The following is a 24016-nucleotide window of genomic DNA, read 5'->3' on the forward strand; positions in this document are numbered from 1 at the left end:
GGCCCAGGGGTCGGTGCTGAGTGACTTTAAAACAACGGAACTACCTGAAGTACCCAGTTTGTCCCCCAGGTTCCCTGCCAGAGGCCTCGCGCTCCAGCCCACCACGGGCGGCTGTCGACAGAGAATGTGGAGATCGGCTGCTTCTTGGGGGTGTCGCTGTCCGCAGAGGTAGGCCCCAGGCTCCCCACTCAGGTGTGCTCTTAGGCACAGGCCACGGAGGGAGGTGGGTTTTTCCTTTTTCTTTTTCTTTTTTGAAGTCCTCATTTAGAAAAACAAACACGAAGGAAATGATGTGATATCTGAGGCTGAGAGGAAGCAGAGAGAGCTGGCCGTGAACTAGTTGTTGAAGCTGGGTACTGCACGCTAGTTCTGTCGATTTCCTCCCGGGTTTGCATTTCCAGTAAGTTAGGGAGAATGAGAGTTGGGACCTAAGAGTCCCACGGACTTGGGCTCTAGCCCTCCTACCCGTGAGGCCCGGACAAGGAGGAGCCCCTCCCTAGCCCGTGAAACTGGGCTGACCGCCGCCGCCTCCGAGATTGCTGGGGAAGGTTTTGGGTCTTAAAAAAGAAATGTTTTTTTTTAATTGATTTCAGAGAGAGAGAGAGAAAGAGGGATAGAGATAGAAACATCCATGATGAGAGAGAATCATTGATCGGCTGCCTCCTGCACCCCCCCTACTGGGGATCGAGTCTGCAACCCGGGCATGTGCCCTGACCTGACTGGGAATGGAACCGTGACCTCCTGGTTCATAGGTCGATACTCAAGCACTGAGCGACACCAGCCGGGCGCTGGGCAAGTTTTTGAGGAAATGACGCATGGGAAGCTTAGTCTGGCACCTGGCATCTAATCCGCACCAGCAGCTCCTGTTCGGGCTGGGAGTCTGAGACGCCGGGCGACCATTTGGGCGGGGCCTGGGGCCCACCCCCCTCCAGTGGACACAGGACCCTGCCTTTCCTTAGACCAGTCCCCAGCCCCCTCAGTGGGCCACAGCTTGGTGTGTCTGTAGCTCAGTAGCACAGCCAGGAAGGTGGCATCGGCACAACCCGCAGGGCTGACTGGGCTCTCAGCTCCTCCCACAGCCATTGTGAGGGCGCCAGCAGGCAGGGGGAGGTGTTCTCTTCTCCCCACTTCCCAGCAAGGAGAGTGAGGCTCGGAGAAGTTAAGTAGCTCCCTCGCTCGCCGGCTGATGGTGTGGCTGAGCTGGGACTCAAGGCCAAGGTCCTGCCCTTAACCACTGGCCTCCCCGCCTCCCTTTGGCAGTGGCTGCCGTGTCTAACCTGGGACTCTGTGTTCCTGTAGGTGAGACCAGGCCAGCATGGGGGACGCCAAGGACCTTTGCCCTCACCTGGACTCCTTAGGGGAGGTGACCAAGGACGACTTGCTGCTCAAATCTAAGGTAAAGGCTCCGACATGGTGCGGCCGAGGCCCACGCTCAGGGCCTCTGGTTTCTGGGGACAAGCGTGCCTGAAGCAGCAGCAGAGCTGCCTTCCCACCAGCCTCGCCCGTCTTCTGTCCAAGAGGCAAGGCTGGCGTCTGCTCGGAGGCCTTCCCGGTGCCTTCCGAGGCCGAGTCCCAGCAGCCGTCAGCCGCCCCCTCCCAGTCCATCTGGGAGCACGGACGCTCTGTCCATTCGCTGCCGAGCACATGCCACTTCGCTGGCATCCCATTAACTGGGACTGAGCTCATGATCACGGGGGTGGGGGTGAGGGTGGGGGTGGGGGTGGGGGTGAGAAAGCCTGCAGCTGGCTGGCTGAGCGCTCAGCCCCAGTCCACGCATCTGTTACTCGGGCCAGAAGGGGAGACACTGGTAGGGAGAAGGCTCTGTCACCCGGACCACCAGCCACCTGGTGTTTTCTGGGGTCAGCAAAGGCATTGGTGGTCTCATTTGTTCCAGACTCTGCGAAGTCACAGGCAGAGACTGTGACTGCACAACCCCGACCACCCCTTTCCATGGAGCCCGGAGCCTAGATGGGAGCCAGGGAAGAGTAGAGGGGTGATGGGATTGCAGAGTCAGGGGTCAAAGGTTCAAATGATATCACAGAACGTGTCTGCAGGCACATCGTAAAACACAATTCCAACGCTGAGGTGTAAAATGGGAACTGGATCTAGAGAGGGGGCTGCTCAGGGCCCTCCCGAGGCAAGCAGGGCCTTCGAGCCCAGGCCTGTGGGGCTCGGGAGTCAGCAGAGGCCGGTGTGTGCTCCCCCCGCTGGAGCGGGCCGGGCTCCGGAGGGTCTCCACGGCCCGTCACCTCTGCTGCTTCTCCTTCCTCCCTCGCAGGGAACCTGTCAGTCGTGCGGTGTTTCTGGGCCGAACCTGTGGGCCTGTCTCCAGGTAAGGGCTCCCTGTAGGTGCCGGGGCGTGAACATCCGTCCCCCATGCGGGTCCTTGGGCGGGGACACAGGGCATGGATGTCTCAGGGGCAGATCCCACACCAAGAGGGCCCCAGAGTCAGCGAGTCCCTGGCTGGCTGCCTTGGCAGCCATTAAAAATGACAAGAGGGGCCCTAGCCGGTGTGGCTCAGTGGATAGAGCATCAGCCTGTGGACCAAAGGGTCCCGGGTTCGATTCCCAGTCAAGGGCACATACCTCCATTGCAGGCTCCTTCCCGGCCCGGGCCCTGGTCGGGCACGTGCAGGAGGCAACCAATCGATGTGTTTCTCACATCGATAGTTCTCTTTGTCTTCCCCTCTCTTCCACTCTCTAAAAATCAATGGAAAAATATCCTCAGGTGAGGATTAAAAAAATGAAAATTAAGAAAAAAAAAAGACAAGAGGGAAAAGCAGGTGGGAGAAGATTCTGGACCAGACGGTCCTGTCTGCATGAGAGGCAGGATTCTCCCCGTGCAGCTGCCCGCGAGCCTTGCGTCGGCATCTGGCTTGGGGCCCTGGCACTTGTAGTAGCAGCCCGTCGCATACAGCGGGGCCCCAGACACCGATGACGGTCCGCCGCGTGGTGTTGGGGTGGAATTTGGGGAGGCGATGCCTGTGACGGGCTTAGCAGGGTGTGTGGCCATAGACAGTATCCAGTAAAACCTGGTCGTGTTTAATTATTATTGTTTATTAAAGAGACTAATAGTTTTCATTATGGAAAACGGTATCGAGTTTCCTCAAAAAATTAAATATGGATCTGCCATTTGCCCCGTGATCCCACTTCTAGGGATATACCCCAAGAAACCCCAAATACCAGTCAGAAAGAATGTATGCACCCCTGTGTTCATAGCAGCGTTATTTACAATAGCTAAGATCTGTTAACAGCCCAAGTGCCCATCAGTAGACAAATGGATAAAAAGCTGTGGTACATTTACACCATGGATTACTAAATAGCAGTAAAAAAGAAGGCTCTCTTACCCCGGAGACAGCATGGAGGGACCCGGAGAGTATCATGCTGAGTGAAATAAGTCAGGCAGAGAAAGACAAGAATCACATGATCTCACTCATATGTGGAAGCTAATGAACAAAATAAACTGATGAACGCAGTGGATCCAGGGACATGGACGCATGGAACAGAGTGCAGAATCTCAGAGGGAAGTGGGGGAGGGTGGGTAAGTGGGAGGTAATCAACCACAGACCTTGTATGCATAGATGCATGGCCCGTGGGACGGACAGTAGGGTGCTGAAGGCCTGGGGCAGGGGAGACGGGGGCGGGACTGGCTAGAGGGGGCCAATGGGGAAAAAAGGGGACATATGTAATACTTTCAACAAAAAAGATTTAAATAAAAAACAAAACAAAAAAAGACTTAACAGTTTTCAGTGGGTGGTAGAATTATGGGTACTTTTAACTTTTTCTCTAATTTTATAATATTTTTCAAAATTTTTACACATGTATTTTAAAATCATACTAAAATGACTATTACTTAAAATCTCTTTAAAATAAATACAAGTAGGAGAAAAAGGCAGCTTGAGGGGTGAGAACAGCTCAAGTCTTCCCAGAAGACAGGGTCCCCGCGGAACTGCAGCCACTCAGCATAAAGTAGATTGTGGGGCCTGGTCTGGGCGCCAGGGCGGCGGGGGGCGGGGGGGTGGGGGGGGGGGGGGTACGGAGCAGCAGGAAGTTCGAGACACGGTCCTACCTCCTGGGAGCCCCAGTCCCCAGAGAGACAGGTACAGAGCCGCATCTGGAAGTCCCCAGCCTGTGCAGGGCTGACCCCGGGGGACACCCCCAGGCGCTCTGGAGGGGAAGCTGCCTCCGCTGGGTGCAGGCCCCGTGGAGAGGCGCTTGGGCTGGGCCTTGGTGGATGGAGAGATTCGGGAGAGGAGAGGGCACGATCCAAGGCAGGGTCATCGGGGCCATGCTGGCCACACGGCGGGTTCCTGGGACACACTGGGCCCCACTGCCTCCGCCATCCAGCATCCCCCCCAGAAATGTGGGTCCCAGTCACCGGCCCTTCAGGAGTGTGATGGACAGGGGCACGTGGAGGCAGAGAGGGTCTGAGCCCAGGACTAGCTGTGGCCCTGCGGGGCTTTTTGCGGGAGCGCAGTAGCCCAGGTGCCCTGCCCGCCTCCCTCAGAGACAAGGCCATTCGGGGAGCTCGAGGGTGTCCCCGTGTTCCTGCAGGCAGGGCCTCCCTATTGGGCAGAGGTGGGGGATGCGGCTGGTGCACCCTCTTGGCCAGGCCCACCCACTCTCCTCCCCTCTCCCAGGTGGCCTGCCCCTACGTTGGCTGCGGAGAATCCTTCGCCGACCACAGCACCATCCATGCGCAGGTGAGTGGCGGCCGGGGCAGGGGCTCGCGGTCAGACGGCCCAGAGCTCAGAGCCAGCCCAGCCGCCTCCCAGCTCCCCTGCCCGCTCTGCGCCTCCGAGGCTGTGTCTATAAAATGGGAACGATCACAGCAAAGACGCAGGAGCTAATGCGGTGCCCGCTCATGCTGGCTCGGGCAGCCCCGCATTCCTGCTGGAGGGTGAGCAGACCCGGCTCCCGGCCGCTGTCCCCACGGGGCCTGTGCTGAGAGCTGAGATCAAGGCGGCCCCATGTGGGCTTGGCTCCTCCAGTCACTGCCTCCCGGGCCTGATTTTGGATCTTGCCTTCCAGGCACAAAAGCACAACCTGACCGTGAACCTGACCACGTTCCGGGTGTGGTGTTACGCCTGCGAGAAGGAGGTGTTCCCGGAGCAGCGGCTGGCGGCTCCCCTGCCGGCCGCCTCACCCCGACTCTTCGAGCAGGTGAGGGGTGCCGTGGGGTCCCTTTGGTTGGTTACACGTGTTGAGGGCGTGGCCGTGTGACCCGGCTGGAGGCTGGGCGGCTGGACTTCTTTCTCCGGGGGCACATGGGCCTCCCCCTCACCCCTCGGCCCCCTCACCCCTCTTTCTCTCTTTCTGGGTCTTGAACTCAGGACTCTCCGCTGCCCTCCCACCCTCTGAAAGCCGTCCCCATTGCCGTGGCCGACGAAGGGGAGTCCGAGTCAGAGGACGATGACCTGAAACCTCGAGGTAACGGCCCCAAACTGGGGTGCTTGTGGGCCGGGCCAGGCCGCCGCTCTGGGCAGGGTGCGCGCACCGGGCCTGGGCCGAGTGTCGGATGCCGCATGGCGTGCTAGCTTCCCTTGGCGTGCAGCCACCAGCCAAGTCCCGGAGGCCCAGCCCTCCTGCCCCGTCTCCCCGTGTGGCCCCGGGAAGGCGGCCCCTCTGCACGGCCAGTGGCTGGACTGTGCGGGCGGCGGGTGGGGCACAGTTGTCCCGTTTGATGCACTCGGGTCATCATAGCCGGTGAGCAGGAACCACATTCACTTACTTGGCGGACTCTGGGGGGAACACCAGCCCCGTGTCCTCCTCTGGCGTCCCGGCGGCGCATCTCCGTGTGAATGTGCGGGTTCCAGGGCCCGGCGGGGCAGGCGCTCACCCCGCTCCCCTGCACGTTGTCCCCAGGCCTCACGGGCATGAAGAACCTGGGGAACTCCTGCTACATGAACGCCGCCCTGCAGGCCCTGTCCAACTGGTAGGTTGTCCCCGCCCCGCGAGGGGCCGGAGCTGTGCCCGGGACCCCGGAAGTAGCAGCGGCAGCCCCCAAGCTGTGCTGCGTATGCCCACGGGCGCCTGTATGTGGATACACATCAAAACCCCTAAAAGCAAATGAGCACCCCTAAAAACACGCACGCACCGTGACCCAGTGACCCCGCCTCCGAATTCAGGGAAAGGAGGTAGCAGATGTGTGTGTGTGGCGGGGGGGACAGGACGCGCCTCGCCCCGTGGTTTACTGGGAACAACTTAAAAGGTCCGGGGAGTCTGGGAGGATGTGCACCCCGTCTTTGGAGTAGCTGTCTTCACGTGGGAGGGTTCAGGTCGATGATCATGGTTTGCTGATCCGTGTTTCCTAGTTTTTCTTCGGGGAATGTCTGCTTCTTGTGGAATGGAATCAGTTTTAAAAGCGTAAGGAAAAGGGGGGTAGGGGAGATGTCTTCAGGCTCAGGAAGTTTCCAGAGAGCGGGTGACGGGAGGGGCAGGTGCCGCTGCTCTCTCACTCACACAACCAGCCCTAACGTGGGGGCTCCCCTCCCCTGGGAGAGGAAAGGGCTGCATGAGTCCGCCAGGGCCGCAGAGCGGAGTGCCACCGGCCAGGGGCTTAGACAACTAGACAGCGGCACGCTGTTCCCCCTCCGCGCCGAGGCCGCACGTCCGAAACCGAGGTGCGGGCAGGGCTGGCTTCTCCGGGCCTCTGCCTGGCCTCCCGAGACGGCTCCTCCCCTAGGGCTGCTGCCTCCAATTCCCGCTTCTCAGGAGGGTGCCCGTCACCCGGGCCAGGCCCACCCCATGACCTCGGCTTCCCGGAATCACCTCTGTAAAGACCCTCCAAATACCGTCACCTTCTGAGGCGCGGGGGTCAGGACTCCAGCATAGAAATCTGGGGGGACCGATCCGGCCCACACCCGGTGGGATCCTGCTCTTCGTCTGCCCAGGAGGCTCTGGCCTCTCCTCCCAGCTTTCTCACCGGTGCCCCCCTGCCTCTCTCCCCTGACCCGCCCCGCCCGTCCCAGCCCTCCGCTGACCCAGTTCTTCCTGGAGTGCGGCGGCCTGGTGCGCACGGACAAGAAGCCCGCGCTGTGCAAGAGCTACCAGAAGCTGGTGTCCGAGGTCTGGCACCGGAAACGGTGAGTGAGTGACAGCCGGACTGGGGCAGCTGTGTGGGGCCGGATCGTCTCTCCGCCGCAGGGAGCGCTTCCTAAGCACTCGGCCCTCCCGGCAACGCCTCAGGCAGCCCCGCGAGGCGGAAGTCATCGCCAGCTATTTCACTCCCGGGGGAAGGGGGGTTCAGAGAGGTTGAAATAGCTTGCTCAAGGTCACAGCTACGAGAGATGGAGCTGGAATTTGAACCTGGTGCCGATCCAGCCGGCGGCCGCTTTTCACGTGTGCGTGCCGAGGCCCAGACGCCCGTCGTGACCGCCTAGGTCTCAGCCACGACCGCACGTGGGAAGGGGCCTCATAGGTGGCAGCGGGCGCTCTAGCTCCGTGAAATGAACTTAGAGGCCAGAAGCTTGGATTAGACCCGTTTCTCCAGAAAAAGTCAAAACCGGAAATCATTTAAAATGAGAGCAGAGAAATATATTAAGTGTAGAAGCAGATGACAAAGCAATATGATGCAAAAGTAAAAAATACATATAAAACAGAAAAAAAACACACAAAGCAGTGTGATGTAATACAACTCCAATGTTGTAAGAAGGTACGTTTGTTTAAGTGTATACATTGAATATAATTTTGTATATGTATCTATTTTCTTGGGAAAATCTAGAAACCTTAATGTAGCTATCCCTGGGTGGTCATGTTTCCTTGTTAGGGGTTCCTGAAGTTTCAGATTTTTCTGTTTTTGTTACTAATTTTTCTGTTTTTGTTACTGTTCAGTTACGGTCCACATTCAGTGTTACATTAGCGTCAGGTGTACACATAGTGCTCAGGCCCTTACATGACTTAGCGTGATCCCCTGCCATCCCCAGGCCCGCCTGGCACCACAGCTACTGAGTACAGTACTGACTGTCCCTGTGCTGTCCCCGAGTCTCCAGTAACACACGTGTTTTACTTCTGAAATGAGAAAAACCACGGTAGATATTTTGGAATGAAACAGCTTTAAAGTAGGCTTGTCATGGACTAGCGGGACTCGGCGCCTTCCAGGCAGGAGCCCTTTGCCTGGTGTAGCTATGACTTGATATTTTCCTTGTTTTTTTAAAAAAAATATTTTTATTGATTTCAGAGAAGAAGGGAGAGGGAGAGAGAGAGAGATAGAAACATCAATGAGAGAGAGAAACATTGACTGACTGCCTCCTGCATGTCCCCGGGCATGTGCAACCCGGGCCTGTGCCCTGACCGGGAATCGAACCATGACCTCCTGGTTCATAGGTCGACGCTCAACCACTGAGCCACGCCAGCCGGGCGACCTTTTCCTTCTTGACCATGGAGATGTGTGAGCCTGCTGGGGCTCCTGGCGGGTCACCGCCCCCCAAAGGCGTGGTAAACCCCTCCCTGAGTCTGGCCCCCACTGCTGGCCGCCTGTCACCCCTCAGGGGATGGGGAGCCCAGGCAGGCCACCGGCACTAATGGTCTGGTTTTCCTACAGCCCAAGCTACGTGGTTCCCACCAGCCTGTCCCACGGCATCAAGCTGGTCAACCCGATGTTCCGAGGCTACGCCCAGCAGGTAGGCGTCTGAGCGGCCCGGGGACACCCAGGGCCGTTATCCACCAGGCCTGGCTTTGACGCCGAGACCAGCGTGGAGAGCGCGGCAGAGGCCGAGCGCTGTGGGGGGTCCTCTCGCCGCCGAGCCCACGCGGCCGCTGGGGAGACTGAGGCTCAGGGCCACACACCTGCCCGGGTTCCACGGCTGGTACGTGTGGAGGGGACTTGGGCGCAGGCGGTCTAGCTGCAGAGTCCGCCTCAGCCCTGCGTTCAAGCGGCACGTGGCTGCTCCTTTCCCGAACCTCGGGCAAGGTCCATGTTTATTGAAGTAAACAGCCGATTACACGTTTTGTAAATCCAAAGAACCCCTTTGAGACCGATATCTTCTATTGCATGAAATCACGGGGCCAAGATAAAGCAGAATGGCCCTGGCTGGTTTGGCTCAGTGGATAGAGCATTGGCCTGGGAAGGATCCCGGGTTCGATTCAGGGTTTGATGTTTCCTTTTTGTTTTTTTAATTTTTTTAAAATTGATTTCAGAGAGGAAGGGAGAGGGAGAGAGAGGTAGGAACATCAATGATGAGAGAGAATCATTAATTGGCTGCCTCCTGCAGACCCCCCACTGGGGACTGAGCCTGCAACCCAGGCATGTGTTTGACCGGGAATCGAACTGTGACCTCCTGGTTTATAGGTTGACGCTCAATCACTGAGCCAGGCCGGCCGGGCTCATCATTGATGTTTCTTTTATTTATTTATTTTTAAATATAATTTTTAAAAATTATACATTTTTTATTGATTTCAGAGGGAGAGAGATAGAAACATCAATGATGAGAGAGAATCATTGATTGGCTGCCTCCTGCACGCCCTCTACTGGGGATTGAGCCCACAACCAGGGCATGTGCCCTTGACTGGAATCGAACCTGGGACTCTTCAGTCCCCAGTCTGGCACTCTATCCACTGAGCCAAACCAGCTGGGCTTTATCACTGGTGTTTCTATCTCTCTCTCTTCCTCTCTGAAATCAATAAAAAAAAATTATATTTTTTTTAAATGACAAAGCAGAATGCAGCCACATACATACTCAGCCCTGAGCCGGCGGGGGTCCAGGTCCCGGCCCCACAGCTGGGCTTTCACCGCTGGGCTTGCCGGTGGAGCGGGGCTTGTCTGGGCTGCTGTTCCTGCTGCCCGGACATGGGGGCCAGAAACAGCAGCGGGAAGAGAGGGGTGCCTTCAGACCGCCCGCCCTGCCGCTCATCCCCGCCCAGGTGAGGGCTGCCGGGCCTTCCTCTCCTCGCACCCTCAGCTGTTCGGACGCCAGGCTCCTGACTGGGGAGCCCTGCGCTGCCTGAACTCCACCTCTCTGGAGAGTGATGATGGCCACACAGCCATCAAAGCCCAGCCCCTGGTGGACGGGGCTGCAGGGCCGGGACGCGCTGCGCATGTGGGCCTCGTTGTCGGGCTCTGTGGGCAGAGGGGGGCCCGTGCTGGGCCAGGGCAGCCAGCACCTCCTAAAGGGACCGAGGCATTTGTGAAGTGGTCACTGCAGGTACAGCCCTGCGTACCCCCAGCGCTCTCCGAAAGGGGCCCTGCCTCACCCCAGGGAGTAGGGAAGGCGCCGAGGCTCGGGGAGGTCTGCAGCTCGCCCAGGTCACACAGCACAGGGTGGCAGGGGTGGGATCAGGCCTCGCTGAGCCGTCCCATCCCTCGGGGCACCCTCCTGCTGTCCAGGCGCGGCCTGGCCCTCGGGCTCTCCGCGAGGACCCGATCCACCGGAGCCGGGACAGTTCTGAGTCTGAAGCGTAGACACACGAGGGCTCTTGTGGCCGGGGTGCTGCCACGCTCTCCCGTGGCTTGAGATTTTGGCACCGAGCACTTGTTAAAAGGAAGGGCAGTAGGTGGCGTACGGAGGGCCTGCTTCTCAACCTCCCAGTGCCCCACACGGACACGTCTCCTCCCTCCGAATGCGAGGCAGGTGGTGTTCGCTTCTCTGATCTCTGAGTTCAGCATTTTGACCAAGGAAATCCTCGTCCAGCCCTCCCTTCCCTGCTGGAGCCCAGGAATGAGGCCCCTCCCAGGTCCCACGTGAGGCTTTGGGTGCTGGGCTGGGTCTGGCCACCGCGTGGCGCCCGCCTTATTAAAGCACCTCCTGTGTGCATGCTGCTCGGCAGGGCTCAGGGCCAGGCTGTGCCAGGGGCCTTGCTGCCCTGGCTTCCCGCTGGGCTGGCGACAGGATAGAAGCGTGAATACTGTGATTGGAGACCTGAAGTGAGAGCTCAGTCCCAGTCTTGCCTGGGTCTGCGGGAGGTAGATCCTGTTCTCCTGCTGCAGGGAAGGCGGGGCCGGGGCCGGGAAGGCGGGGCCGGGGCCGGGGCCGGGGCCGGGAGCGCAGGGAGGGCGGGGCCTGGGCAGGACTGGGGGAGCAGGGAGGGCGGGGCCTCGCAGGGAAGGCGGGGCCTGGGCAGGACTGGGGGAGCAGGGAGGGCGGGGCCTGGGCAGGACTGGGAGCGCAGGGAGGGCGGGGCCTCGCAGGGAGGGCGGGGACTGGGTAGGACTGGGAGAGCAGGGAGGGCGGGGCCTCGCAGGGAGGGCGGGGACTGGGCAGGACTGGGAGGGCAGGGAGGGTGGGGCCTCACAGGGAGGGCGGGGACTGGGTAGGACTGGGAGAGCAGGGAGGGCGGGGCCTCGCAGGAAAGGCGGGGCCTGGGCAGGACTGGGAGGGCAGGGAGGGTGGGGCCTCACAGGGAGGGCGGGGACTGGGTAGGACTGGGAGAGCAGGGAGGGCGGGGCCTCGCAGGGAGGGCGGGGACTGGGCAGGACTGGGAGGGCAGGGAGGGCGGGGCCTCGCAGGGAGGGCGGGGACTGGGTAGGACTGGGAGAGCAGGGAGGGCGGGGCCTCGCAGGAAAGGCGGGGCCTGGGCAGGACTGGGAGGGCAGGGAGGGCGGGGCCTCGCAGGAAAGGCGGGGCCTGGGCAGGACTGGGAGGGCAGGGAGGGCGGGGCCTCGCAGGGAAGGCGGGGCCTGGGCAGGACTGGGGGAGCAGGGAAGGCGGGGCCGGGGCGGGACTGGGAGAGCAGGGGAGGCGGGGCCTCGCAGGGAGGGCGGGGCCGGGGCAGGACTGGGAGAGCAGGGAGGGCGGGGCCTCACAGGGAGGGCGGGGCCGGGGCAGGACTGGGAGCACAGGGAGGGCGGGGCCTCGAAGGGACGGCGGGGCCTGGGCAGGACTGGGGAGCAGGGAGGGTGGGGCCTCACAGGGAGGGCGGGGACTGGGTAGGACTGGGAGAGCAGGGAGGGCGGGGCCTCGCAGGAAAGGCGGGGCCTGGGCAGGACTGGGAGGGCAGGGAGGGTGGGGCCTCACAGGGAGGGCGGGGACTGGGTAGGACTGGGAGAGCAGGGAGGGCGGGGCCTCGCAGGGAGGGCGGGGACTGGGCAGGACTGGGAGGGCAGGGAGGGCGGGGCCTCGCAGGGAGGGCGGGGCCTGGGCAGGACTGGGAGAGCAGGGAGGGCGGGGCCTCGCAGGGAGGGCGGGGCCTGGGCAGGACTGGGGGAGCAGGGAGGGCGGGGCCTCACAGGGAGGGCGGGGCCGGGGCAGGACTGGGAGAGCAGGGAGGGCGGGGCCTCGCAGGGAAGGCGGGGCCTGGGCAGGACTGGGGGAGCAGGGAGGGCGGGGCCTGGGCAGGACTGGGGGAGCAGGGAGGGCGGGGCCTGGGCAGGACTGGGAGCGCAGGGACACCAGAGGCCTGGCCTGCAGGTGGTGGTGCTCCCTGCGGAACTCAGCTGAGCCCTCGTGTGTCTCTGTCACCTTCCTCTTCCATGGGCGCCCCGCCTGCCCCAGTGTCCCCTCCTTTAAGGAGCAAGGTGACCCCACTGGCTAAACGTGACACCTGTGCTCCCCAGCTGAGTGGGAAGCCGAGCGACAGGTGAAGAGCCCCAGCTGGGAGCCAGATGGATCTGGGCTCTGCCACCTGACAGCTGCTGCGCCACGGGGAGGCCCAGCCGCTCCGAGCCTCCGTGTGCTCAGCAGAAGGGGTTAGGACGGTGCTTCAGACGCCACTGTGAGGGGCCATCAGCGCGCCTGCCCCGGGCGCAGCGGGACGGGCCAGAGGAAGCGCCTGGCGGCCTCGTCAGAAGCAGCAGGCGCTGGGGCAGGTCCCACCCGGGAGAGCCTGGTGACGCGGCCCCTGGTTCCAGGACACCCAGGAGTTCCTGCGCTGCCTGATGGACCAGCTGCACGAGGAGCTCAAGGAGCCGGTGGTGGCGGTGGCCGCGGCCCTGACGGAGGCCCGGGACTCGGACCTGAGTGACTCCGACGAGAAGAGGGAGGGCGACCGGAGCCCGTCAGAGGACGAGTTCCTGTCCTGCGACTCCAGCAGCGACAGGGGCGAGGGCGGTGGTCAGGGCCGCGGCGAGGCCGGCTCGGCGGAGGCGGAGCTGCTGATGGGCGAGGAGACGGGCCGCGCCATCTCGGAGAAGGAGCGGATGAAGGACCGCAAGCTCTCCTGGGGCCAGCAGCGCACGAGCTCCGAGCAGGTGGACGAGGACGCGGACGTGGACACCGCCCTGGACCCCCGGCCCCCAGCGGCTCAGCCCCCATCACCACGGTCCGCCAGCCCCTGCCGGACACCAGGTACCAATGGGCCACTCAGGGAACCACGCCGTTTGTCCAGCACCTACTGTGCGCCAAGCACCTACTGTGCGCCAAGCACTTACTGTGCGCCAAGCACTGCCACGCTCGGTGTCCCCACCACCCTGGGGGGTTTTCTACCACAAGACCCAACTTCTGGGTGAGAAATGGGCTAAATAATAGGTCCAGACTCATTTAGCTGATAAAGCTGGCGTGGAATTCAGAGCCTGCCCTGGAGCCCTGCCCTTGGGTGGGCACAGACGGGGGACCCATGGCGGTTCAGGCCTCAGTCCCTTTAGGAGGTGCTGGCTGCCCTGGCCCAGCACAGTCCCCTCTCTGCCCACAGAGCCCGACAACGAGGCCCACATGCGCAGCGCGTCCCGGCCCTGCAGCCCCGTCCACCACCACGAGGGCCACACCAAGCTGGCCAGCAGCCCTCCTCGCGCGAGCCCCGTGAGGATGGGCCCGGCCTACGTGCTCAAGAAAGGTGTGGAGGGCTGGCGGGAGGGCGGGCAGCGGGCAGCGGGGCTGGGAGTGGGAGTCCTGCCTGTGGCCGCCGGGTTCGAACCTTCCTTGCTGGGCTGGGCTGGGCTGCGACTCTGAACCCCCCCCCCCCGACCACCACTGGGACCTGAGTGGGGGAGCCCCATCGTACGGACCATGACCAGGCGCCAGGAGTGGAGTGCAGACCTAGTCATGTGACGCAGAGATTGGACCCCACGTCCTGGCCAAGCAAGCCTGAGCCCAGTCCTGGCCCCAGGCAGGCCCGAGGGCTGGACCTAGCTCCCTCTGTGCCCGCAGCCCCGGGGCCGAGCACGGGCAGCCGGCGGCGGAAGGAGCAGCGCTACCGCAGCGTCATCTCCGACATCTTCGACGGCTCCATCCTCAGCCTCGTGCAGTGTCTCACCTGTGACCGGGTGAGTGCCCTGCGCTGGGACGGGCGCCCCGCCTTCAGCAGCCTCAGTGGTCCCCGCTGGGGCAGGGGTTGGGGAGCAGGCCCTCTGCCTCCCACCTGCCCGCCGGTGGCTGGGACTCTGTGCAGACTCCGCTTGGTCTGAGCAGGGCGGGATTCTGAAGGTGGAGACCAGGCTGACCTTTGACTCCACAGGTGTCCACTACGGTGGAGACATTCCAGGACCTGTCCCTGCCCATCCCGGGCAAGGAGGACCTGGCCAAGCTGCACTCGGCCATCTACCAGAACGTGCCGGCCAAGCCGGGCTCCTGCGGGGACGGCTACGCCGCCCAGGGCTGGCTCGCCTTCATCATGGAGTACATCCGACGGTAAGCCCACGCCGCTCTCCGGAGACGCGAGACCGCCCAGCCCGCCTTCCTGGTCCAGCCCGGAGCCCCCAGACCTTAAACAGCAGAGCCCAGGTGTTTTAGGGATGAGGGCGGAGTGCAGAGGGAGCTGGAGGTGAAGGATGTGGGAGTCAGCGAAGTGGGGGGTGTCCCTGTCCACGCTGGGATGGCCCTTGGATTGGAAGGCAGGCAAGGACAGGCGTGAGCAAGGACGGCCAGCGTGGTCAGGACCCCCACAGACGAGGGAAGCGAGGCTCAGGGCGCGATGAGGCCGGCTCCCAGGACCCTGCGCCGCTGGCTCCACGCCCTGGGTCACGATGCCTCAGCCCGAAGGTCCCCACCTCTTACCCTGCTCAGGCCCTGGTAGCACCCCGCCACCCCTTGTCTGTCCCCACAGGTTTGTGGTGTCCTGTACCCCCAGCTGGTTTTGGGGGCCGGTCATCACCCTGGAAGACTGCCTCGCTGCCTTCTTTGCTGCGGATGAGCTGAAGGGTGAGTGAGCGGGCTGGCGTGGGCGGGGTTGCTGGGCAGCATCCAGTTCGAGGTTTCTGGGACTCACCTGTCAGCATCCCACCCCTGCCCGCCGGGCTGGGCCTGGGGCTGCATGTCCCCAGTCCCCCACCTGGTGGCCCTTAGGGGTCCCCCTGTTTTCTCTCCTCACCAATCTGGTGGGTGAAGGCGGTGCCGCGCTCTCATCCTGCATTTCCTTGACTATTGCTGAGCGTGAACTTGGTTTTCGCAAGTATCTCAGCTGTTAGTATTTCCCGTTTCTGTCCTTTTCCTGTTTCCCTACTGAGCCTGGCCTGGGCTTCCAGGCCCCTGTTGAACAGGAGCTGATGGGCACCCTGTCTCAGTCCTGACTGTGGAGGAAGCTTTCAGCTTTCCCGTGGAGCCTGGTGTTAGCTGTGGGCTTGGCGTAGGTGGCCTTTCTGCGTTGAGGCTGTTTCCTCTGCGCCCAGTTGGCTGGAATCCGTTACATGGAAAGATGGGCATTGCCCTCTGTCAGGCGGCGTTCTGTGCCCCCTGAGGACCCGTGGTCTCATCCTCCGTCCTGTGGAGGGAGGGCATCGCCTGGGGCACGGCTGCCTCTCCTTCCCCCGCCGACCGTGTCGGCCTTCTCCCGCCCTAGGTGACAACATGTACAGCTGCGAGCGGTGTAAAAAGTGAGTGTGTGGTCCTGGCTCCTCCCGTTCCCCTCTCCACCCTCTGTGCTCGGTACCCGCTCCACACGCAGCCCCCGGGCTCCCCAGGCGGTGCCATCCTGACCTCGCAGAGGTGACCGGGGAGGGAGGGGGGCAGGGGGGCGGGGTGCTCGTCCGGGCCCTCAACCGCCCCTCAGGGCCGTCACCGCCTGTCGCCTGCTCTCCTCCCAGGCTGCGCAACGGGGTCAAGTACTGCAAGGTGCTGCGGCTGCCCGAGGTGAGAGGAGCAGCCCGCCATGCCCGCCGGCCTCTGCGCCGACTCAGAGGCTGTGTGTGAAGGAGGCCGGGGGGCTGGGGCGCATGGCGGAGGGGCCACCCCGGGGTCTGGCAGATGGGCAGGGCTCACCCTCACTCTGTCACTCGCACCCTCTGTGTGGCCTCACTCCTTCGTCGCCACGAGGCAGGTGTAGGGGCGCCGAGGGCACCACCGAGTAGGCAGCTGTGCGGGGCGGGGACCTGGCCGGCGGGGGTCCGGGAAGGCCTGTCTGCATGAGCCCCGAGGATGTGGGGTGTCGCCTCGCGGAGGGAGAGTGGGGCAGGGACGGGCGGGCAAAGCCCTGAGGCGGGAGCGGGCAGGGCCGAACCCAGGGAGGCCCGTGCGGCCGGGCAGGGAGCGTGGCCCCCGCGTGGCCCGGCGGCGCCCAGGGGCCCGGAGCCTCCGGAGAAGCCTGCCCCGGCGGTGCCCGCGGACCTGGCCCAGAGTCGGGGGGTCAGCTGCCAGGGACAGCTCCTGCGGGCGGCACAGCGCCTTCCTGGGGAGCCGCCCAGCTCGCTCCATGCAGGGCCTCCCATCGGCAGTGGGCACCGCGGCGCCGGGGCCTCGGAGGCGCTCAGCCGCCGGCTCTCCTGTTTCTACTTGGATGGCAGGACCTGAGCGGGCACAGCGGGCCCTGTCAGGGGACCGGGGTGACGGGCCCTGGTCGGCCCTGGAATGACCAACACTCCGGCTCCCCCAGATCCTGTGCATCCACCTGAAACGCTTCCGGCACGAGGTGATGTACTCATTCAAAATCAGCAGCCACGTCTCCTTCCCCCTCGAGGGACTCGACCTGCGCCCCTTCCTGGCCAAGGAGTGCACGTCCCAGATCACCACCTACGACCTCCTCTCGGTCATCTGCCACCACGGCACGGCGGGCAGTGAGTCCAGCACCCCATCTGGCCCGGCCCCGCCCGTTCCCCAGGGCATCTTCGGTGCCCGCCCCGCCCCGTTCCCCAGGGCACTTCCCGGTGCCTGCCCCTCCCCGTTCCCCAGGGCACCTCCCAGTGCCTGCTCCTCCCCGTTCCCCAGGGCATCTTCGGTGCCCGCCCCGCCCCGTTCCCCAGGGCACTTCCCGGTGCCTGCCCCTCCCCGTTCCCCAGGGCACCTGTAACCTGCCTGCCTCTCCCGCAGGCGGCCACTACATCGCCTACTGCCAGAACGTGATCAACGGGCAGTGGTACGAGTTCGATGACCAGTACGTCACCGAGGTCCACGAGACGGTGGTGCAGAGCGCTGAGGCGTACGTCCTCTTCTACAGGTGTGTGTGCGCCTGGGCGGGTGAGCACCTGGGCGGGTGAGCGCCTGGGCGGGTGAGCGCCTGGGCGGGTGAGCGCCTGGGCGGGTGTGCGCCTGGGCGGGTGAGCGCCTGGGCGGGTGAGCGCCTGGGCGGGTGTGCGCCTGGGCGGGGGTGCGTCAGGGCGGGTGTGCGCCTGGGCGGGTGAGCGCCTGGGCGGGTGTGCGCCTGGGCGGGTGAGCGCCTGGGGGGGTGAGCGCCTGGGCAGGTGAGCGCCTGGGCGGGTGTGCGCCTGGGCGGGTGTGCGCCTGGGGGGGTGAGCGCCTGGGCGGGTGAGCGCCTGGGCGGGGGTGCGTCAGGGCGGGTGTGCGCCTGGGCGGGGGTGCGCCTGGGCGGGGGTGCGTCAGGGCGGGTGAGCGCCTGGGCGGGTGTGCGCCTGGGCGGGGGTGCGTCAGGGCGGGTGTGCGCCTGGGCGGGTGTGCGCCTGGGCGGGTGTGCGCCTGGGCGGGGGTGCGTCAGGGCGGGTGTGCGCCTGGGCGGGGGTGCGCCTGGGCGGGGGTGCGTCAGGGCGGGTGTGCGCCTGGGCGGGGGTGCGCCTGGGCGGGGGTGCGTCAGGGCGGGTGAGCGCCTGGGCGGGTGTGCGCCTGGGCGGGTGTGCGCCTGGGCGGGTGAGCGCCTGGGCGGGTGAGCGCCTGGGCGGGTGAGCGCCTGGGCGGGTGAGCGCCTGGGCGGGTGAGCGCCTGGAGGGGCGTTGGGGGGCCTGGGGCCTGGACCCCGTGCCCTGCTCCCCAGGGCTTGCTGGGCCCAGGGTGGTCTGAAAGACTTTTAAGGCCCAGGGGTAAGAATTCACGTTTTTAAGAAAGAGCCCCCTGGCTGCGGGGATGTGGGGAGCCGGAGACGGTGGGTTTGGGTCTTCTGTGTGGTCCCCGGGGAGGCGATGGTGGCCAGGACTCTGGCAGGGCTGGTGGGCGGCTGAGATGTGACAGATCGCCGAGGGGTTCGGGCGGTCAGAGTCCGGAGGCTGGATCCGGGAGGGGGGCTGCCTCTGAACAGCCCTGGGCAGGCGTGGCTGTGCCCCCGGAGGGGACCCCAGGCGCAGCGGCTCCTGTCTCCCCACTGCCAGGAAGAGCAGCGAGGAGGCGGTGCGGGAGCGGCAGCAGGTGGTGTCCCTGGCCGCCATGCGGGAGCCCAGCCTGCTGCGCTTCTACGTGTCCCGGGAATGGCTGAACAAGTTCAACACCTTCGCCGAGCCGGGGCCGATCACCAACCACACCTTCCTCTGCTCCCACGGAGGTGAGGGCCTTCCCGGCGGTCGGGGTGCAGGGCGGGCGGGCCGAGCCCCCACCTCTCCCTCCCTGCGCCTTCCCCCGCAGGCATCCCGCCCAACAAGTACCACTACATCGACGACCTGGTGGTGATCCTGCCGCAGAACGTGTGGGAGCACCTGTACAGCAGGTAGGGAGCCGCGGCCGCCCCTTCCAGGCAGCGCCCGTGTGGGCCGCGGGCAGCGGGGCAGGAGAGGGGAGCGGGCAGGGCAGCTGGCCGGTCCCTCCCCCACCCGTGCCCGGCTCAGGTGGCCCGGGGCTTGTGCTGCCCGGGCCTTCCGGGTTCAAGTTCATCAAGACCAAGAGCCTGTGTCCCTTTGAGGACCTGCCCAGGCCCAGGTCCCCCTGCAGCCGGGCCGGCAGGACGTGCCATGGCCTGGAGAGAGGGTCAGACGGGGTGGAAGGCAAGGCCGAGGGGTCCTGGCTGCCCAGCCTCCTGTTGGACTGGCTGTGCCCCCTCCACCTGCAGTCAGTGCAGACCCTGCCCTGTGGGTGGGACAGAACCCCACAGGGAGCTGCGCCCCAATCCTGCGGGACCCATGCTCCTACCTGCAGAAGGACCTGCAGCCCCCCTCAGGGTCCAGCCGGGCCGGCTCAGCCCCCACAGCCCCTGCCCAGTGGCCAGGAGAGGAAGCCGACTTTGGTGTGGCCTTTGTGACGCCCCGGCCTGGGCAGGCGCCCTGCTGGGGACTGTGGGCACGCTGGCACGTGGAGTGAACAGACTGGGCCAGGGCACCCGGGGAGGAGGGCTGGCCAGCGGAGAGCAGTACCCACTCTCCGGGCCTGCCCCCCGACACCTCCCTCAGGGTTGCGTGTTTCTCTCCGCAGGTTTGGGGGCGGGCCTGCGGTGAACCACCTGTACGTGTGCTCCATCTGCCAGGTGGAGATCGAGGCGCTGGCCAAGCGCAGGCGGATGGAGATCGACACCTTCATTAAGGTGCATGCAGGGGCGGGGGGCGGGGAGGGGGTAAGCCGGCCTCCAGCCTCCGCTGGGTCACGTGGGGACTTGAGGACAAGCCAGGGGCCCTGCGTGGAGGCTGTGCTCTGTGGGGGATCATAGTGGCCGAGGCCTGGCCCACATCGAGGGCCTTACTGGCCGGGGGCTTGGGTGTAAGTTCAGGCCCATCTGCCTGGTGTACTGTGAAGCAGCTGGTAAAGGACCAAGGTGCTGCTGTTTGGGGCTGGATGGTTCTCTCTCTCTCTCTCTCTCTCTCTCTCTCTCTCTCTTTTAATATATGTTTATTGATTTCAGAGAGGAAGGGAGAGAGAGAAACATCAATGATGACAGAGAATCATTGATCAACTGCCTCCTACACGCCCCCCACTGGGGATCGAGCCCACAACCTGGGCATGTGCTCTGACTGGGAATTGAACTGTGACCTCCTGGTTCATAGGCTGACGCTCAACCCCAGGCCATGTCGGCCGGGCTGGATGGGTCTTTATTGTGGGGGCTGTCAGAAGAGGGGGCTCGGGAGCCTCTGTCGTGCAGCAGTGGAGGGCTGAGCAAAAGACACGGCAGGGCCCCCTGCCCGTGGCCATGGAGACAGGATAGGGCCGGGATAGTTCACGATCGAGCCAGTTCTGTTGGGTGGGAAACAGCCTCGGCCACGTGATCTCAGCTGAGATTTTCAAAGTGTGATCAGCCGGCCTCCAAGCAGCTGGTCGCGGGACGTCCATCTTCCTTGGACATCTGGGAGTTTACGTCTCCTACTGAGTATCTAGTGTGTGTGGGAGTGAAGCTGGCTGGGCAGGTGTTGGGGTGTCCATGCTGACCCCCCTGCGCCCCTGCGCCCCCCGCCCAGCTGAACAAGGCGTTCCAGGCCGAGGAGTCGCCCGGCGTCATCTTCTGCATCAGCATGCAGTGGTTCCGCGAGTGGGAGGCCTTCGTCAAGGGCAAGGACAGCGGTGAGTCCAGGGCGGGCAGGGCCTGGGCCGCGGGCCGCGGGGATGGGCGTGTCCGGGGACGGAGGAGGCCCCGGAGGCTGCGCTGGCCCTTTAGGTGCCCCCCCGCTCCCGAGTGAGCAGAGAAGGCAGGTGCTCCCGCAGCCGTCCTGCCCCCCACTGCCCGGGGCCGGGGCCCTGCTCTGCCCCTTCCCTCCCTCCTCTCCGGCTGATGCCCTGAGGAGGCTGCCGCTCCCTCCTGCCCACCCTTCCTTTGGGGATTCTGTTACCCTAACTCAGGGCTGGGGAGCCTCTTCTGCCAAGGGCCAGTTGGAGATTTATAATGCCCTTCGCTTAATGTGATTCACTTAACATAACGCTGGGTCAGGAGCGAGTGCGAGTCCCAGGAGGTCCCTGTGCGGCCGGGGCCTCTCAGCCGCCTGTGGGTGAGCATCTGTGCCCCTGGTCCTCACCTGAGAGGACTCACGCTGGACCCGGGCCAGGATGGCTTCTGGGGGTCCCAGGGGTGGAGGCACACCATGAGGCTCGCTCTCACCTGTCTGGGAGAGGCGCCGTGGAGGCGGGCACGGGGTTCTTCCCGCTGGGCAGCGTGCTGAGCCCGCGCCGTGTCACCTCAGAGCCCCCCGGCCCCATTGACAACAGCAGGATCGCGCAGGTGAAAGGCAGCGGCCACATCCAGCTGAAGCCGGGTGAGTCTCTCGGCAGCCCCGCTCCCCCCGCCCGTGGGCTGTCAGGCCCGTCCTTCCCCCAGCCCCAGCCCTGCATCAGGCCAGGCGGCCACCCCAGTCCAGGCCTGGCCAGCAGATGGGCGGAGGCCCCGGCCTCCCTGTGGGTCCTCGAGGCCCCTCCCCACCTCCATGGCCCTCTGCTGGCCTCCCCACCTGCCCTTCCTGTGCCCCCCCTCTCCCCCCCGGAGCCGGGGCCACGGCCAGGCAGGTGCCCGGGTCCTCCGAGAACCGATGTTGTGCTAGAAACCCCTGAGGCTTCCACTCCGCTTTGCACAGAAGCCCGTGGCCGCCCTCCCGTCCCTGGGGCCTGGCCCTCCCGAGTCCCCACTGCCGGGACTGTGGCTCCATGGGGGGGTCCAGGGGCTCGGGGTGTGAGGGCGACACCCGCGCTGACAGGCACCTCCCGGGCCCAGGCGCCGACTACGGGCAGATCTCGGAGGAGACCTGGGCCTACCTGCACAGCCGGTACGGCGGCGGCCCCGAGGTCGCCATCCGGCAGGGCGTGGCCCAGCCGCCGGACCCGGACAGCCTGCACGGGGAGCAGAAGATCGAAGCCGAGACCCGCGCCCTGTGACCTCCGGGCTGCTCTGTGAGCCCCTCCTCCTTCTCCAGAGACCCCCCATGTCCCTGAGCCCGGGACCCTGAGCACACCTCCCAGGAGGCGCTTGGAGGACCCTGGAGGGGCCCTGCCTGTGCCCCGCTCCCTGGGAGGGCGAGTTTGCCCTGGAGGAGAGGCTGCCGAGCCCAGGTGTGTTAGAGGCAGAGTGGTTGGTCCCAGTGCGACGCTGGGATGGGGAGTCCACGCCCTCGGGCTGGCCCACACCACGGTCAGCGGGTCTTCGTCCCGGACCTGCCCACACACTCCTGTCACTGGGTCCCCAACCCGCCTCTGCCAGCGGAGGCCCAGCTTTGGTTCCGCGCTCTCAGCAGCGTGGCTTTGGGACAGAGGGTCGGAGAGGCTGCGGCTTCGTGGGCATTTCTCACGGGTGCCTGGTCCAGCCCCCGAGGCCCGCACAGAACACAGCCGAGTGCCCGCCTCACCCCGCACCTCCCCGCGGTCAGAGAGGCTGCTGAGTGCTGGGCTGCTCTGGTTGGAGACTCGACTCAGGAGGGGTGTGTCCGAGGCCGCTGGCCCCCCGCCCTGCGCTGTGAGCCGCCCCAGTGGCTGGACTCGCCCCCAGGAACCGGTGGGCAAACAGATGCTCTCGCTGCTGTCATTTGCTGCTCATGCAGCTCCCAGGGCGGCCAGGAGAGAAAGGCGCCCTGCCCAGCGCCAGGCCCGGCCGGAGGTGTGGCCCGGGAGCGTCCCCTGGGTGCTGAGTGAGGCCGCTGCGCCCCGCACCTCCAAGCACAGCTTCCACGGAGGAAGCAGCTGGGCCCGAAGCTCACCTCGTTGGGCCAAAGTGAAGTGGGGGGAGGGCGGGTCCTGGGACCAGAGCCCCCAAATACTGTGGACTTCAGTCTCCGAAGCAGCAGATGTGGCGGAAATCCCAGCGGGCAGAGCCCTGCAGCTCAGGCTGCGGCCTCGTTCTCCCGGGACGTGGGACCTTCCCCGGCGATCGCAGAGCAGCCCCCGTTGGGTGTCTGGGCGTTTACCCCAGTGTTTTGAGAGCTGCTACCGCACCACGGGTACCCCCCACCCCAGGGCCATGGCGCGTGTTGCCCTGTGCGTGACATGGAGCTTCCGCGGTGCGGGCTGGAAGCTGGCCCACGTCTGTGCCGTGTAGTCTGTGTGCGAGATGCATAATAAATCACCCGTGTTCCCACAGCCCTCACTGTGTCTCCATCACGGGAGGGAAGCCTGAAGCCCGCTGTGTGTGGGGGGGAGGGGGACATCCCCGGTGACTGACGGGACGGACATGGGACACGGACACGGGACGCAGGAGGGGTTTTGCCTGGCTCTGATGGCAGAGAGGCTGCAGGAGCGAGAAGGCAGCGCCCGTCTTTCCCGGACCAGCCCGGCTCCAAGGAGTGGGCCTGCGGGACCGAGGGCAGGGACAGGCCACACACCCGCAGGCTGGGCCCCTCCTGGCGCCACGCCACAGACTCCCCCCTCCCGGCCCCCGAGGGCCTCTGCCTGGGCACCTTTCCTGGCCTGGCGTCCGCACAGGGAGCTCGGACAGTGAGCGATGCTGAGTAGTCCCCGCGGGTGGGTAGGTTGGTTTGTATTTTGGGGGTTCAGGGGAAGAGAAGGCCTTGGGGTGCTTGTCTGTTCCTTTAAACTCTACGTGAGATGCTGTCGGGCTTGCATGTGCAGAACGCTCACACCAGGAATGAAAGGGGTGGCAGTGCCCGGTATGCACCCGCCAGGCCTGAGAAGCCAGCCCTCGGAGCGCACGGCCGCCTTCCCACCGCGGGGTCACGCCTGGCCTCGCGCCCTTCACCCCTCAGCTCCCTTCGTTCTCCCACAGCGTGTGCCTGAGCGAGATCTCCGGCTCTGCCCACACCTGAGTGTGCGTGTGGGACCCACGGGCGTGTGTTGGGTTCGGCTCTTCTCGCTGAACGTGGAGGATGAGAATGGAAACGTTTTGTCTGGGGGCCTGAGTGGTTTTGGGGGTTGGAGACGTTTGCTTATTCTACAGGAAGGTGAGAAAGAAAACTAGGCACCAACTGGCCTTAAAATGTCCCCTACTGTTTTCGCTTAAAATACCCTGCTCTCCAGTGGCTCAGCCAGACTCAGCGGCCGGAGCCCCAACACACACAGGAGCCTGCGGCTGCTCAGCACACAGACCGCGGAGACAGGAAGCGCGGGCCAGGCCTCCGGGCCTTCTCCCACCGCCGTCCCTGCATCCTGTCCCCTGGGCTGGGGGGAGGGGGGAAGGCAGGGGGCTCCCTCCAGCAGCGCCCCTG

General features: G+C 64.5%; 1 protein-coding gene across 1 annotated transcript; it reads left to right on the forward strand.

The window, feature by feature from the left end:
• The first annotated feature begins 81 nt into the window (after positions 1-81).
• Positions 82-22927, forward strand: USP20 (ubiquitin specific peptidase 20). The gene is made up of 24 exons (XM_028127076.2): positions 82-168; positions 1300-1396; positions 2279-2332; positions 4641-4703; positions 5032-5163; positions 5334-5430; positions 5866-5935; positions 6972-7085; positions 8543-8621; positions 12785-13220; positions 13564-13704; positions 14019-14134; positions 14326-14498; positions 14914-15008; positions 15646-15679; positions 15890-15935; positions 16675-16855; positions 17109-17235; positions 18335-18504; positions 18585-18666; positions 19365-19473; positions 20339-20441; positions 21056-21127; positions 21580-22927. Exons 2-24 carry the CDS (start codon positions 1316-1318, stop codon positions 21738-21740), a joined length of 2736 nt encoding a protein of 911 aa, XP_027982877.2. The 5' UTR covers positions 82-168; positions 1300-1315; the 3' UTR covers positions 21741-22927.
• The last annotated feature ends 1089 nt before the right edge of the window (positions 22928-24016 follow it).

The sequence above is a fragment of the Eptesicus fuscus genome, chromosome 15 (genome assembly GCF_027574615.1).
Source record: "Eptesicus fuscus isolate TK198812 chromosome 15, DD_ASM_mEF_20220401, whole genome shotgun sequence".
NCBI classification, from domain to species: domain Eukaryota; kingdom Metazoa; phylum Chordata; class Mammalia; order Chiroptera; family Vespertilionidae; genus Eptesicus; species Eptesicus fuscus.

Bases quoted from the DNA above. Each gene is read 5' to 3' on its own strand.
- USP20 (XM_028127076.2), top strand. From the start codon at position 1,316: ATGGGGGACGCCAAGGACCTTTGCCCTCACCTGGACTCCTTAGGGGAG. The intron at 5,164-5,333 runs GTGAGGGGTGCC...TCTTGAACTCAG, and splicing joins CACCCCGACTCTTCGAGCAG to GACTCTCCGCTGCCCTCCCA. The intron at 15,009-15,645 runs GTGAGTGAGCGG...CTCCCGCCCTAG, and splicing joins TGCTGCGGATGAGCTGAAGG to GTGACAACATGTACAGCTGC.